The sequence below is a fragment of the Falco cherrug genome, chromosome 4, assembly GCF_023634085.1.
Source record: "Falco cherrug isolate bFalChe1 chromosome 4, bFalChe1.pri, whole genome shotgun sequence".
Classification (NCBI taxonomy): domain Eukaryota; kingdom Metazoa; phylum Chordata; class Aves; order Falconiformes; family Falconidae; genus Falco; species Falco cherrug.
The window spans coordinates 3,642,745-3,655,752 of record NC_073700.1 but is presented as its reverse complement, the minus strand read 5'-3'; the positions used below and the strand labels follow the sequence as shown (position 1 = coordinate 3,655,752).

At 36.7% G+C, this 13,008-nt stretch overlaps 1 protein-coding gene across 4 annotated transcripts in view; it reads left to right on the top strand.

Annotated features, from left to right (window-relative positions):
• Positions 1 to 13,008, top strand: part of RAF1 (Raf-1 proto-oncogene, serine/threonine kinase) — a 44,184-nt gene that overhangs the window by 29,982 nt on the left and 1,194 nt on the right. For all 4 annotated transcript variants that reach the window (XM_014284344.2, XM_014284345.3, XM_005444404.4 and 1 more), the window contains 7 exons: positions 252 to 369; positions 4,265 to 4,349; positions 5,340 to 5,516; positions 6,146 to 6,192; positions 7,543 to 7,661; positions 10,010 to 10,141; positions 11,962 to 12,096. In XM_014284344.2, coding sequence (XP_014139819.1) covers positions 252 to 369; positions 4,265 to 4,349; positions 5,340 to 5,516; positions 6,146 to 6,192; positions 7,543 to 7,661; positions 10,010 to 10,141; positions 11,962 to 12,096 — 813 coding nt within the window. The remainder of the gene's footprint in view (positions 1 to 251; positions 370 to 4,264; positions 4,350 to 5,339; positions 5,517 to 6,145; positions 6,193 to 7,542; positions 7,662 to 10,009; positions 10,142 to 11,961; positions 12,097 to 13,008) is intronic.

The following is a 13,008-nucleotide window of genomic DNA, read 5'->3' as shown; positions in this document are numbered from 1 at the left end:
ATGTTTTTAGGTAGTTGCTTATAAAATATTTGTTCCTCTTAAGATCTAAGACCAAGGGGTTTTTTTGTAAACAAACCCACCACCCCTCACAAATTGAGGCAAGAACAAAAGCCCAAACTGCAGGACAAAACTCTCAAGGTTTCAGTGCATCTTAAACTTGTATGATGGAAGTTATTTCATTCTTGGTGTGTGTATATATAAAATATTTGTTTAAATACTTAGAGTAAAAGCCCTGTCGATTTTTGTTCCAGAGGCCTCGTGGACAGAGAGATTCCAGTTATTACTGGGAAATAGAAGCAAGTGAAGTCATGCTTTCTACCAGAATAGGGTCAGGTTCTTTTGGAACAGTTTACAAAGGCAAATGGCATGGTAAGTTCTTGACAAGTGTTACCATATTCTCAAAATGTTGATAGGGTAGGACAGCAACCTAGAAAAAGGTAAAATTGTTTTAATGGTGCTATGTGCGTATCAACCACCAAAGGTACTAGGGGAGAGATACAAATTTCCTGATACCAGTAGTGGTGAAATGAAGGCAAAGAACAGACATCAGAATCTGAATCTGACAAAATGCCATCAACATGCTCACTATATTGCAACCAATGTTTTCTTTATTACCGTGTTCTACAACAGCTTGTTTTCTGAAAAGATTTCACGTTCCATTAAGAGGATTGAATTAGCAGAGTTAGCTTGGAATTTTCACAGACTGATGTTAAATTATATTTACCTTTTGTTTTAATACCTCTATGGTTTAATTAGCATACTTACATTCAAGGTGGCAGGGAAGGGAAATAAGCATAAATAGTTTTTTTTGTAGAGATTTTCTAAGGGAAAAACAGTTGATGTGAGACCTTATGATATAAAGGTAGCTAGAATACTTTGAAAAGAGGCACACTGCAGAACTGCAGAATTAGTTTTGAAATTCAGGGCTTGTGATTTAAAAAGAAACACACACAAACCCCTCCAGGGCCTAATTGTCATAAAATAAGCTGACCAAAAAAAATCTGGAAACTTATCTTCCACTCTCTATTTTAAAGGAATAAACACTTGCATGTCTTAAAGCCCAAATATTGTTAGCATCAATGGAAGGACTATTCTTATGCTAAAAGTGACATTCATGAACAGTTAAACTGATTTTCATTATGTAAGTAAAATGGAACGCAGAAATCAAGAGGAAAAATAGGTTAAGTAGGATTTTGCTAAACAGAATAATAAATGAGAATTTCTTGTCAGTGTTTATTTTAATAAAACAGTTGCAGCTCCTTGTCTTGTTAGGATGTTTTGGAGTGTTAAACAGGAGATGCATGGAGCTACACGTTTAGAAAGAACCCTCAGCTGTGTGCAGAAGATGGCTGTAGAGCTGTCTCCTAACTCAATGTTGATAAGATTGAATATCTTATTGTAGTAACTGTTGGTAGTTTTCCTGATTTCTCAAGAAAGTCAAAGTTAAATTACTAACTTATTTTTTTTAAGTCATTTGCGGTGTGGTCTTAAAAGATTTAAAGGTTTATATTTCTTGCAAATCTTTTCTGTTTAAAATAAAACTGGGAGTTCACTGCACAAATTAGTGAAACTGCAGACTTTTTTGTAGTAACCTATTCTAATAATACAAATGCAGCAATAAAAACGTCTTGGTGAAGCTAAATGAAATTAATTTGAAGCGGGCAGGTTGCTGCAAACTTAAGTAGAAAGTCTAGATTAAGTTAGAGATGTTGGGTTGGGTTTCCTAACGTGCCCAGCTATGAAGGGCTGTTTGCAATGAACCTTTGGAGAGCACCTGTAGAAGACTGTGTACAACTATATGCAAACCGTTTTAGGTTTCCAATAAGTTTCCCTGACTTCAGTCTTCCAAAATAAAAATGAAGTGTCAAAGACAGTCTTGCTCTGAGGAGCGCGTGTCTCTTGAACAGGTATCTTGCACTTCCATATTTTTCCAGATTGTTCTGATGGTTAAGTACTAATTTTCATATTTGCACCGCTTCTGTTACAGACCCCATTTGGATCCTGTAGTGTCCTGTAGCATGCTTCTAAATTTAAAAGGCGGAAAGAGAACCAAGGCAGTTTAAATGGGTTGGAAGACTACCTATCATAAACACTCACATTTCCCCTTTGACCCTGGTAATCAGTTCTAGGGTTTTGGTGGTTGGGGGGTGGCGGAAGCTGATTTGTCTTCAGATTGCTGCTAAACAAAACAAGTGCTATTGTGTATTTGTTTCTGTAGAGAAAACTGCTTGGGAAATGCCATCAAGCCTAAAAAACGTGGCACCTGATTTAGTTAAGAACAGTATACGTCGTCTGTGGAGCAAGGATCATGATAGAGAATATATTGAAAAATAATCTGAAAACATGTGGCCTGTAATCAGTGGATGCTGCATCCTTGCCTTGTGTGGGCATAGCTCGTAGCAGTAGACTTCAAGCATTGGTAGACCATTTATTGGTCTTGCATTGCGTGTCAAGAGGAGTTGCGGTAGAAACTGGCTGGTTTTGAAGCCTGTGATTTTGGTAGTCACGTGAAAGAGTGTAGTCTTTCTATCAGTTCTTCTCCTGTTCCAGCCTGTAAGCAGAGACATCTGTAAATGACAAAACATAATGCATACTGCAAATGTGTGAGATGGTTCTCTTTATGAACATGCTAGAGGATGAAATAGGAAGTGTATTGCATTTACTGATGTTAAAGGAGGAAGATATAAATGTATAATAATGTGTTCAATATTTGCTCATCTTTGACTTCAAATTATACAGCAAATTAAGCAACTGGTAACTACAGTGGAAGATACTGCAGTTAACTCAGGGTGCCCTGGAACTTTCAAGTACCAGTTCACATACCCTTCTTCATTGGCAACTTTTTGTTTTTTTAATTAGGCAGTTAGTATTCCTAATGTATTCAGTTGATCATTATATTCTAGAGACATGCTTAACATATTTTTCACGTATATCTTTGAAGAGGCCATATTAAGAAGAAGAAAATTAGTGATTGTGTGGTAGCAGAGAAATCTGCCACTCAGGATTTTTTAAATGTAGGTGATGATTCTGTAATCTTAAGTGGCAGCAGCCTTTAAAACTATGGGATAAGCCTATGTCAGGAGTATAGCACCTCTCAAATCTTTTTACTGCATGTGGACTAAAATCTGAAATTTCAGTTTTCCTAAGCTGCTTTTATCTTTCTGTGACAGTGTCAAGGCAAGTTTAATCCCCCTCTTGAATTCTAAAATGTGGTCCCTCGATAGTTAAAATGAATATGATACTTGCTTCTTTCACTGAGGAATCAGTCGGTCTTGCTTTCAGTGCTCTTACTTTTGTTAGAACAGTTGGCTTCACTCCACTATTGTACCTTTTTTGAATCAAATCAGTTCCACTGTTTTCTGGATGTATGCTGTAAAGGCTTTTACAACTTCATTCTGTAGAGACAGTCTCCAAACAGATAGCACTGGGTCATCATATATTCCTCTCTGTTACCCTTTAACAGATACTGAAATTTAAAGCAAGCACTGACAGTGGAAGTGAATCAAATGAAGATTTTAAGTAAAACTTTGAAATGTATTAGCTTAATAGTAAGGTAGTCGGCTTCCCATAGTCCCCAAATTTGTTATTGAAATACTATAATCAGTTATATTGTTCATGATTTCTCTGCTATTCCTGGATAATTTATCCCTCTCATTCCTGAAATTTAGCAGTATTGAAATCTAGAAAGTTTGGTTTTTAAATGAAGCTTATATTTTAAAAGGATGTGTGTATGTACCTATATGTTTTTTTTTATAGGTAAACATATTAAAACTTTAAGATCTAAACTTATATATACACCTTTGTATTTTTATATAATTATGCTGGCTAAAGCTGGATAGAAAAAAGGGAAAGTGATGAAACTTTGGATACTGTTTGGAAGCAGAGAGACACTGATGTGACTGCTTGAAATAATGTGCTGAGAATGCACCTACACTAGAATACCTTCCGTGTCTATTTGAGATTTTAGTAGCTTCATATCTTGCAAAAAGAACGTGTAGCTCTAGCCAGGTGTAGCTGTTAAAAAAAATAAAGGGAACAATTGATGACTTCTTCCATTAGCCTGAAATTCAGGTAAATGAATTGCTTGATACTACAGGCGTTTGTATGTCTGCAGGAAAGTCATGACTTGTGTACAAATTAGTAGAGGTATCTTGTGCACAGATTAGGAATTTGAAGTGTACTGTGTGTTAATGTCATTTTTTTTGGGGGGGGGGGGGGGAAAGCACTGCATTTAAAGTAATTTTTATGGTAAATGTATTTTCAGGGGATGTAGCAGTGAAGATACTAAAGGTTGTAGACCCAACCCCAGAACAGTTCCAGGCTTTCAGAAATGAAGTGGCTGTATTAAGGTGAGTTGGTAGTTTCGTTGCTAAATTCTGTTACTTCAAGTTACTGTATTTGACTGCTACCCCTCCTGTAAGCAGTCGTGCCCAATATTCTATGTTTGATAAGACACAAAAAGCAGAGATAAAGAATAAAAAAGAGAGAATATAGTGATACTTCTGAATATTGTTGTGGAGCTCTGAGACAGCAGTCATAATTCAGAGTATTTCAGTGGTTCTTCACTGTTTCTGAAAGTTGTCCTTGGAGATAAAGCATACTAATACCCATAACTGTTCAGGTCACATTTGGTATGCAGTAAAAGGTGACAATTAATAAAGTCTGTCATAATTCTCATCACTGGACAGAATACTTGAACTGTACCTTTTAAAATTGCAGCATAATTCCTTTTTTTAATGTATACTCTGATCTACATAACTATTTTCTGCTTTCAAGTACTGTTTTTGTGGTGTCCAGTTAACTACCTGTAATGTTAATCCTGAAACTGAACCAGAGTACGTAAGAATTCTCTTCTCATCTGTTAATTTCTTCGCAGTTTATGACCCTTTTGTTTCCTATTGAGGTTCAGTCTTCTATCTACGTTTTTCACTTTTTCACAGCTTTCAGGGTCATTTCTGTTATTCCAGTAACTTTTTCTAATACCACTTGCAAGCACGAGCCTTGGTTACTGATTTCAAAACCTTTGAATTTTCATGACACCTTTTTTCTAAAGGCTGATTTTAAATAATTTCCTTGGAAGTGAAAGTATTTTAACTAAAAAGCAGAAATTCAGCTGACGTTGTTTAAAAAATATAAATTGGCAATTCTGGTGTATTTTTATTATTTTTAAAAACAAACCTTACACACACCTCCACCTAGCAAAAAAAAATGCAGGGAACTTATGTTTTTGGACACAAAGACTGAAATAGGTTCCTTCAGCCAGGAATGCATTTTTAAAAGAATTTGATAACGTTTTTTGTAAAGATACTAATTTCTCTTTCTCTGCTTCTTTCTATTAGGAAAACTCGGCATGTTAATATTTTGCTCTTCATGGGCTACATGACTAAAGATAATCTGGCCATTGTTACGCAGTGGTGTGAAGGAAGCAGTCTGTATAAACACCTGCATGTTCAAGAGACCAAGTTCCAAATGTTCCAGCTCATTGATATTGCTCGGCAGACGGCACAGGGAATGGAGTGAGTAGGATAAACAATGCTGGCTATTTTTGTTCTTGGAATGGTGTTTCCCTTCTCTTCCCCAAACCCTAATATGCAAAGTTACTGCACTAAAATAGTAACAAGGCACAATGGTATATCAAGGAAAGATTTTGTGCAGCCTTAGTTCAGCACTGTTGTGTGCATTCTTGCTTTTGTTAAGTATCTTTTTTCTTACCTTAGTTCACGTTAGACCACTAGTCATTTTAGCAGTCACTTGTCTCTATTTTATCATCTTTTGTAGCTTGAGTTCTTACTGCAGTGCACTGGATCAGATCCTATTTTAAACATAGAATTATTTTTTTTCTTCCCTGTATTGCTTACTGTAACATTGCAGTGTTTGGCAAACACTAATTAATACTTGTGGTGCTTCTGTGAGATGAGAGGATGGCTGTTCCTGCTGTATGCTTACAGGGTTCACAGTTACAGGATTATTTTGGAAGCATTCTCCAGATACCTGAGCTGATACAGTAACCACATCACTGGTCTTTCAGAACATGTTGTAATGTTTGTAGCATAGAAGATGCTGTCATTGTCTGATGCTGTCAGTGCTCATCCGAGTTTGTGGGAACAGCCTTCGTAATGGCACTTTTCTGCTTTGTCTTTCACAGCTATTTACATGCAAAGAATATCATCCACAGAGACATGAAATCCAATAGTATCCTTTCCTAACTTCATCGTATTTCCTTTAACGCGAGAGTGATTTGTTGTTAATACAGAGCTTCCTGGGGGGTTGAACTAGCTGTTTCAAATGTATGTAACTCCTAACGAGTAATTCTTGTTGATTGGTAAGAAATTACTTTTTAGCAAGGACTTTGATAGAACATACGTGCTTGCTTACCAAACTGTTGTGATAAAGATGGAAAACGATGTGCAACAGTTGCGCTCCAAAATTGTCTTTTTTTACTTGAGTGGTGTTGATCCAATTCTGTTACCCAAACCCTGTACTGGAGAGGAGCTGCACTCTACCTGACGGGAGGTATGTGTGCACATGTGGGTTTTGATACTATTTCCCATATATTTTTAATAAATTTAAAACACTTTCACATGACTAGCAGAAATGAGGCAAAAAATCTTACTTTAAACTCAACAAAAGACAACCTTTTACCACTGTATTTCTTGCAAAAATATTAATTTAGTAACACATATGGAATAAAAATGTTGGAAACCGATGTCTTTTGCCTTTGAAAATGACTGCTTTTGAAATTGCCAAGAAGAGCATCCTTTGAGCTAGCAGCATGAATTGTAACTTCCTTTCGTAAAGTGTGAGCAGAATGTTTTGCAAATGTCATCATCAAAAAAATAAGCCAAATTTAGTAGTTCCATAATGTAAGAGGATTCCCATTTTCAGTTAAGCTAGAAAAATAATCATTTTAGTATATAGGAGGTCAGGAGTTTGGATTCCTGATAATGATGACCATTTTTGTGACATAAGTGAACTCTTCTCCTGACATGGAAATGAGAACTAGGGAGTCAGTCATGTTTCTATTTCTGAATCTGTGAAGCAGATACACACATCTGTATTATTTGTATTTATTTCCAGTTCAGATAGTTAAACTGTAGCTAAATAGATCTGCCAGACAGCTTTATGTAAATAGATTTTGTTTCTGCTCTTAATTTTTATTTAGTTTTCTTTTTTGAGTCGTGATGACTTCTATGTTGTTTCCTTATATGTTTCTTGACACCAGTTATTTAAGCACCTGCAGTCACTGCTGTTAATTAACATAGTTGATTTCTGTCCTAACTCACCATAAAGATAAATGTGCAAAATAATGCTGAAACATCTGGTCTTACTTAGTCTTAAATGTTAACTCTGTAAATACAGAGGCCATAGAATTACTTTTCCTGTGTTTAAGATACAGCTTGTAGCAGGTTTTAATAAAACAATCAGCAGTTTGGATGGTTGGCTTGCATTTGTGATAACCTAGCCAGACGTTTCATAATCATGTCAGAAAACTCGGAGTTGTTTAGTCAAGTTTTCTACAGAATTTCTTTAACAAATGTTTAGATATATTTCTTCATGAAGGCCTCACAGTGAAAATAGGAGACTTTGGTCTGGCAACTGTAAAATCCAGATGGAGTGGATCTCAACAGGTGGAACAGCCCACAGGTTCAATCTTGTGGATGGTGAGCAAAACATTTCACTGCTTATAAATAGCTGGGTTTCATTCTGTTAATACATGTTTTGTTAGTTGAACGCTATCTTAAAGCTTTAGATCTGAATGAATCGACATACGCTGTTAGTACAGTGTAGACATACTATTCCAGTTGTAGGACAAGTTAAAACTGAGGAATGAAGGGCTGGAGTGCTTACTTGTCCAAAGTAGACACCATTCACCTAAGGATTTCTCCTTTTGATTTTTTGGAGTAATTTTAAATATTTAGGGCAGAGACAGGGCTGTCAGTGGAACTGGAAGGAGCTGTTCCAAGGGAAGAGGAGAGCCTTTTTCCTGCTGTAATTGTGCCTTTCCCCAGATGGGCTTGTCTAACAGGCTTTAAAATGCTTAATGGTGGCTTTGTGGGATTCTTCAGACCTGCCTTTCTTCATCGTGGCCTCTTCTTCCCCTGCTCCCTGCTCGGGACCTGGCAGCATCCCTTCGCGCAGATGCTGCTGATCGCCATCGGGCAGCTTCGGCAGGGGGCTAGGGACAGGGTGGGGAGTGCTTCCAGAAGCGTGGGAGTGAGCTCAGGTCATCTTCGGGGCTGTGGCAAGATGTTTCATACATACCCTGATGCTGCTCCTCACCCGGCACTGGATGGCTGCGGGAGGTTCTGAGGCAGCTCAGGACCGTAGGTGAAGGTCAGTTGAGGTACAGAAGTTTTCAAGTTCTGCTGGAAAGTTTCTGGAGTTTCTTCTGGAAGTAGTACTGCCCAGTCGTCGTCTGAGAGGACATTCCCAACAATTACCATTGTTTAACTTCTGCCGGAACAATGCAGTTCCACAATTTTCCTTCCAAAATTCACCTGGAGAAAATCTATTGAGTAACTTGTCAAATGTGGGACTTCGTTAAAGTAAATGGAAAAAGTGGTATAATGCCTGTTACAAGGTTAAAAAGCATCATTGAAATTATGCAAGAAAGTCTTACTTGGCACTCTCAGTATTTTCTTGAAGTTTCACTTGACCCATGTTTGTTAATACTTTTGCAGTTTATTTAAAATTCAGCATGTACACCAACCAGCAGTATTTTCCAGCTCCCAGGACAGGGCACTCAGCAACACTTGTGGCAGGTACTTCAGGGAAGTGTAACCAAATAAAACTGAGTTGCTGAATGCTATGTATTAATACATTTTAATTCTTTCAGTATTTACCACTGAATGAGCTGCAGGTGTTACTTGAAACAGGTTTTCCTTTTAAAAAATTGTTCTTTATTACTAGGCTTGCAGCCTTCATTGTTCCTCATGTATTTGCATTTTGAGAAAAGTCAGGAAGTGTTCATTTAGAATATCAGGATGCTGATATTTTTAATGAACAGACCCAGATTTGTTTATGACCTATAAAATATGCAAATCACCTGAAACAAAGTTACAAAAGCAGAAACCAGTTTTTCTTTAAAAAAGATACATAAAAAGCCAAAGCTTTTTACAGCTTTCTGTAAAAGGATTTAAAACTAACTTACCTAATGGTATGCTTATACACATGAAACAGATCTTGGAAAAAATCCAAACCCTTGCATTTTTTAATCATTTATAGACTGTCTTTGCTGAGTTGTCATTGTGTAGAAGGAGAGGTTGATTCTGTTCCTTGAAAGTTGATTTAATCTGTTACTGGGGTTTTGTTCTTGTACTTTAAGTAGTACTTAGCTCAGTAATTCTGAGGGACTTCTTTAGTGGGAGAAAAAATTCTTAGTCAACAGGAAAGATATCTTGATAGTTTATATCTTGTTTTATTAAATTATTCAATGTCGTTTAAGTTCTTTAGCTTCATAATTTTGCTTTGTTTTGCAAAGATGTGAGAATGCTCTTGCATTTCTTCCCTGATCTTTAATACATTCTATTTTGTATTTGGCTTTCACATTTTATGTAGGTGTTTTGCTATCAATTTTACAAGAGATTAAGTCTGTATTAGAATTTTATATTTTTTCCCCTTTAACATCGATACCTGTTTAAGAACTGATGGTGAGAGGGACTCAGACATATGTATAACAGAAGGCAATAAATAGTGCAACATGGAATAATAGTTATTTTTCTAATGGTAAAACACTTGTTAAATTCAAGTGTTGTTTTTTTGTTTATGCTCAGCTGTATTGATTTTTTGGGGGGTTTTTTTTGTTTTTTTTTACTAAGATGTAGAGTAGCACTGCCTGAACTTTTTCAGAGCCTTAGGTAGAACTTACCAAAGGTTTTGAAGGTATCCTTTGTTCACTAATTTTTAGTTGAGCTTGTTCTCTGCTTTCCACATATTTTCACCTTCTCTTATCCTTTGCATTTCTGTTCATATTGCTCATAACTTTAATCGTTTTTTCCTCCTTCCACAGGCACCAGAAGTGATACGGATGCAGGATAGTAACCCGTTTAGTTTTCAGTCAGATGTCTACTCCTATGGAATAGTATTATATGAACTAATGACAGGAGAGTTGCCATACTCCCACATAAACAACCGAGATCAGGTAAGAAACATCCTTTGAATACTGCATTTTATTCCTGAGCACAGTACGTTTTGTTGTCCTTGACAAATGCAAGATAAAGAGGAAAGCAAAATAAGAATTGAGATGTTTACAACATGATTTGCTTCAGCAGTAAATCTCTGTAATTTAGTATTTGCTTAAAAGTTGACAGTGACAGTTACTCAAAGAAAATGTTTATTAAAAAATATTTTTTTTCAAGTGCCCTGTCAATTTATTCATGGGTTGTAGCAAAAGCTTTATCAATAAAATCTTGGTTTATGTATTTGTGGCTATATGAAGTTTCCCTTCTGATCGTAAATACGCTGTTCTTGCATCAGCAAGATTGGATTCTGTGCTTTTTACTAAGTGAAGACAAAATAGCAGCTGTTGTCAAACCTTCTAGTGTTGAATGTTAGTTTGTGTGACTTGGTCTTTACTAAGATGTATTCTTGCCAGTCAGTTAACCAGTAATTACAAAGAAGCACATTAAGGACAGAAACCTCAACTGTTCTCTTTACATGAATGCTTTTTCTGGCTTAGCTTAAAGCTAACTCATTCTGTAGGGCATGAACTTAAAACCGTTAAATCTTTTTGATCTCTGTTTTGCTGATCCTCAGTTGTGGTTTGTGTTTGGTTTTGTTGTTTGTGCTTTGGTTTTTTTTTTTTTTTTTAATAAGAGCTTATAATGAGATGTGTGTGTGTATGTGGGACAAATTACTAGATTTTAGCCCCTGTTTAGTTATGTTACATAGTCTGTTTTCCAGGTAGAAGAGGCCAGTTCTGTTTAAGGAAGTTTGTTTTTCTTATTTTTAAGGTCATCTACAAATTGGGATATTAGAATGTTTTAATTCATAATGTTTAAATCATATGCAAGCTTTAATAATCGTTACTGTTGCAAAACATGCAACACATGACTCTCAAGTAAGTTTTCTGGGGAGGGATAGAGTATTTCCTGGAGAACACCACTGAGATCTCCATTTAGCACCGTTATATTGACCCTTTTTTTTTTCTTTCTTTTTTTTTTTTTTTTTTTTCTGAGATGGCATTAGTTGAAAGAGAAGCAATGGTTGCACCATTACCTGTTCACCCTTCCTTCCCCCTGGTAAAACCCTCAAAGTCCCCTCAGCCACCCAAACCTACCACTGTTTTAGCAGATAATAGTCTTAGCAATACTATATAGGCAACTATTAAGGGTCCTGGAAGTCTGATGAAAAACCTAAAAGGTGACCATATTAACTTGGACTAAACCAGACAATGTATTTTCCAACACTAACAGCATCTTTTATTGTCTCAAAACAAAACCAACCCTGTTTTCTTTTCTGCTGCATCAGTTACGATGATCTCTTTCAACTTGCTAGCTGTACATCTCCATTTGCAACGCTGTTTTACAGCGATACCTGCAAATACAGTTTCCTGACTGTATTTGAAGCTTTTTTTTTTTTTGGTATTTGAAGTATAGAGAAGCTGTGCCAACCTGGCTGGCTGGTTATCAGGGCTCAGACTGAGGATCAGTTGTCACTGTAGCCTTCACCTGAAGGAAACTGCTGTGTCCTGTTCATGTCACGTAGCATCTGCTGTTTCACTCTGAACGCAGTAGCTCCTTTGCTTATTGAGCATTACAGACCACCGCATCGCTCTGACCGAATCATGTCCTGCGTGACACACGTGCAGGACCGTTGTTTAGGTTCATTAATTTGGATTCTTCTGGTGTGTGTGTGTGCCTTTGGTACTCATGTTTCATCACTTTGGGACACTAAAGCGATCAAGCAGTGAAACAACTTTTACAACTTTGGTTTTTCTGCTACTTGCTTGTTCTTTTTCAGATTATTTTCATGGTTGGCCGAGGGTATGCTTCTCCAGACCTCAGTAAATTGTACAAGAACTGCCCCAAAGCAATGAAGAGGCTTGTAGCAGATTGTTTGAAGAAAGTTAGGGAAGAACGACCTCTGTTTCCACAAGTATGTTTTCTGCATATAAGTATCACAGTATTTTATATATAACCATTGGCACACAAAACATTCTACACAGATTTAAGTTTTGGTTTATATAAAGGGCAGCCTGCTTCCTTATTTTTGTTTCTGTATGTGCATTTTTCATAACCCAGCTCTTAGGCTGTTTGTAATTCTGATTGTACGTAGCTCCTGTGAAGATCATAAAAAAATATTATGCACAGACTGAAGCAGTTAGACTAACACGAGAGCAATTTGCTTTCAACGGCTGGCCCATTTTAGAGATAAGCAACTCCCCCACCCCCATAAAAATAAAATCTCTCTTCATATTTACACTTTATTTTAGTATAGGTTTGAGGTGAAATGAGAGACTATTCCCCCTTCCCCACAGCTATGAACAAGCGAACAAAATCCGCCGGGGGATGTAAATTCATGTAGCAATCTTTGGTATTTTTACCAGGGATACTTTACCTTTTCCTGTCACTGTGAGGATGACAAAGGTACTTTCTTATACTCTTTAAATAGGTGGAATTAAATATCAGCAGATTATGCAAAAATAACTTCTTCCTGTTACAATCAAGCGTAACTTGTTGTTTAAAAAGTTCTTAAACGTCATTTTGTGAACAGACTGTTAGGCAGAAGATGCAATTAATTCCCTGTTACCCTGCTGGAGATTCGCATAGATGCTTGTTAATTGATCATAATGTCTTTTAATTACTGACAAGTACCCTCCCATCCTCTGAAACTCAGCGAGACCCCTCACAGCGATGAGACTGCATGGCAGAGCTGGATTATTGAAACAGGAGTGTTCCTAGAGTGTGTTTTCAGGGCCTCCACACAGTATACTGTTGCTGTTAAAGATATTCTTAAAGCCATAACAAATGAAGGTTTAAGACTTAAAAGAGCTGCTGGTCTAACAAG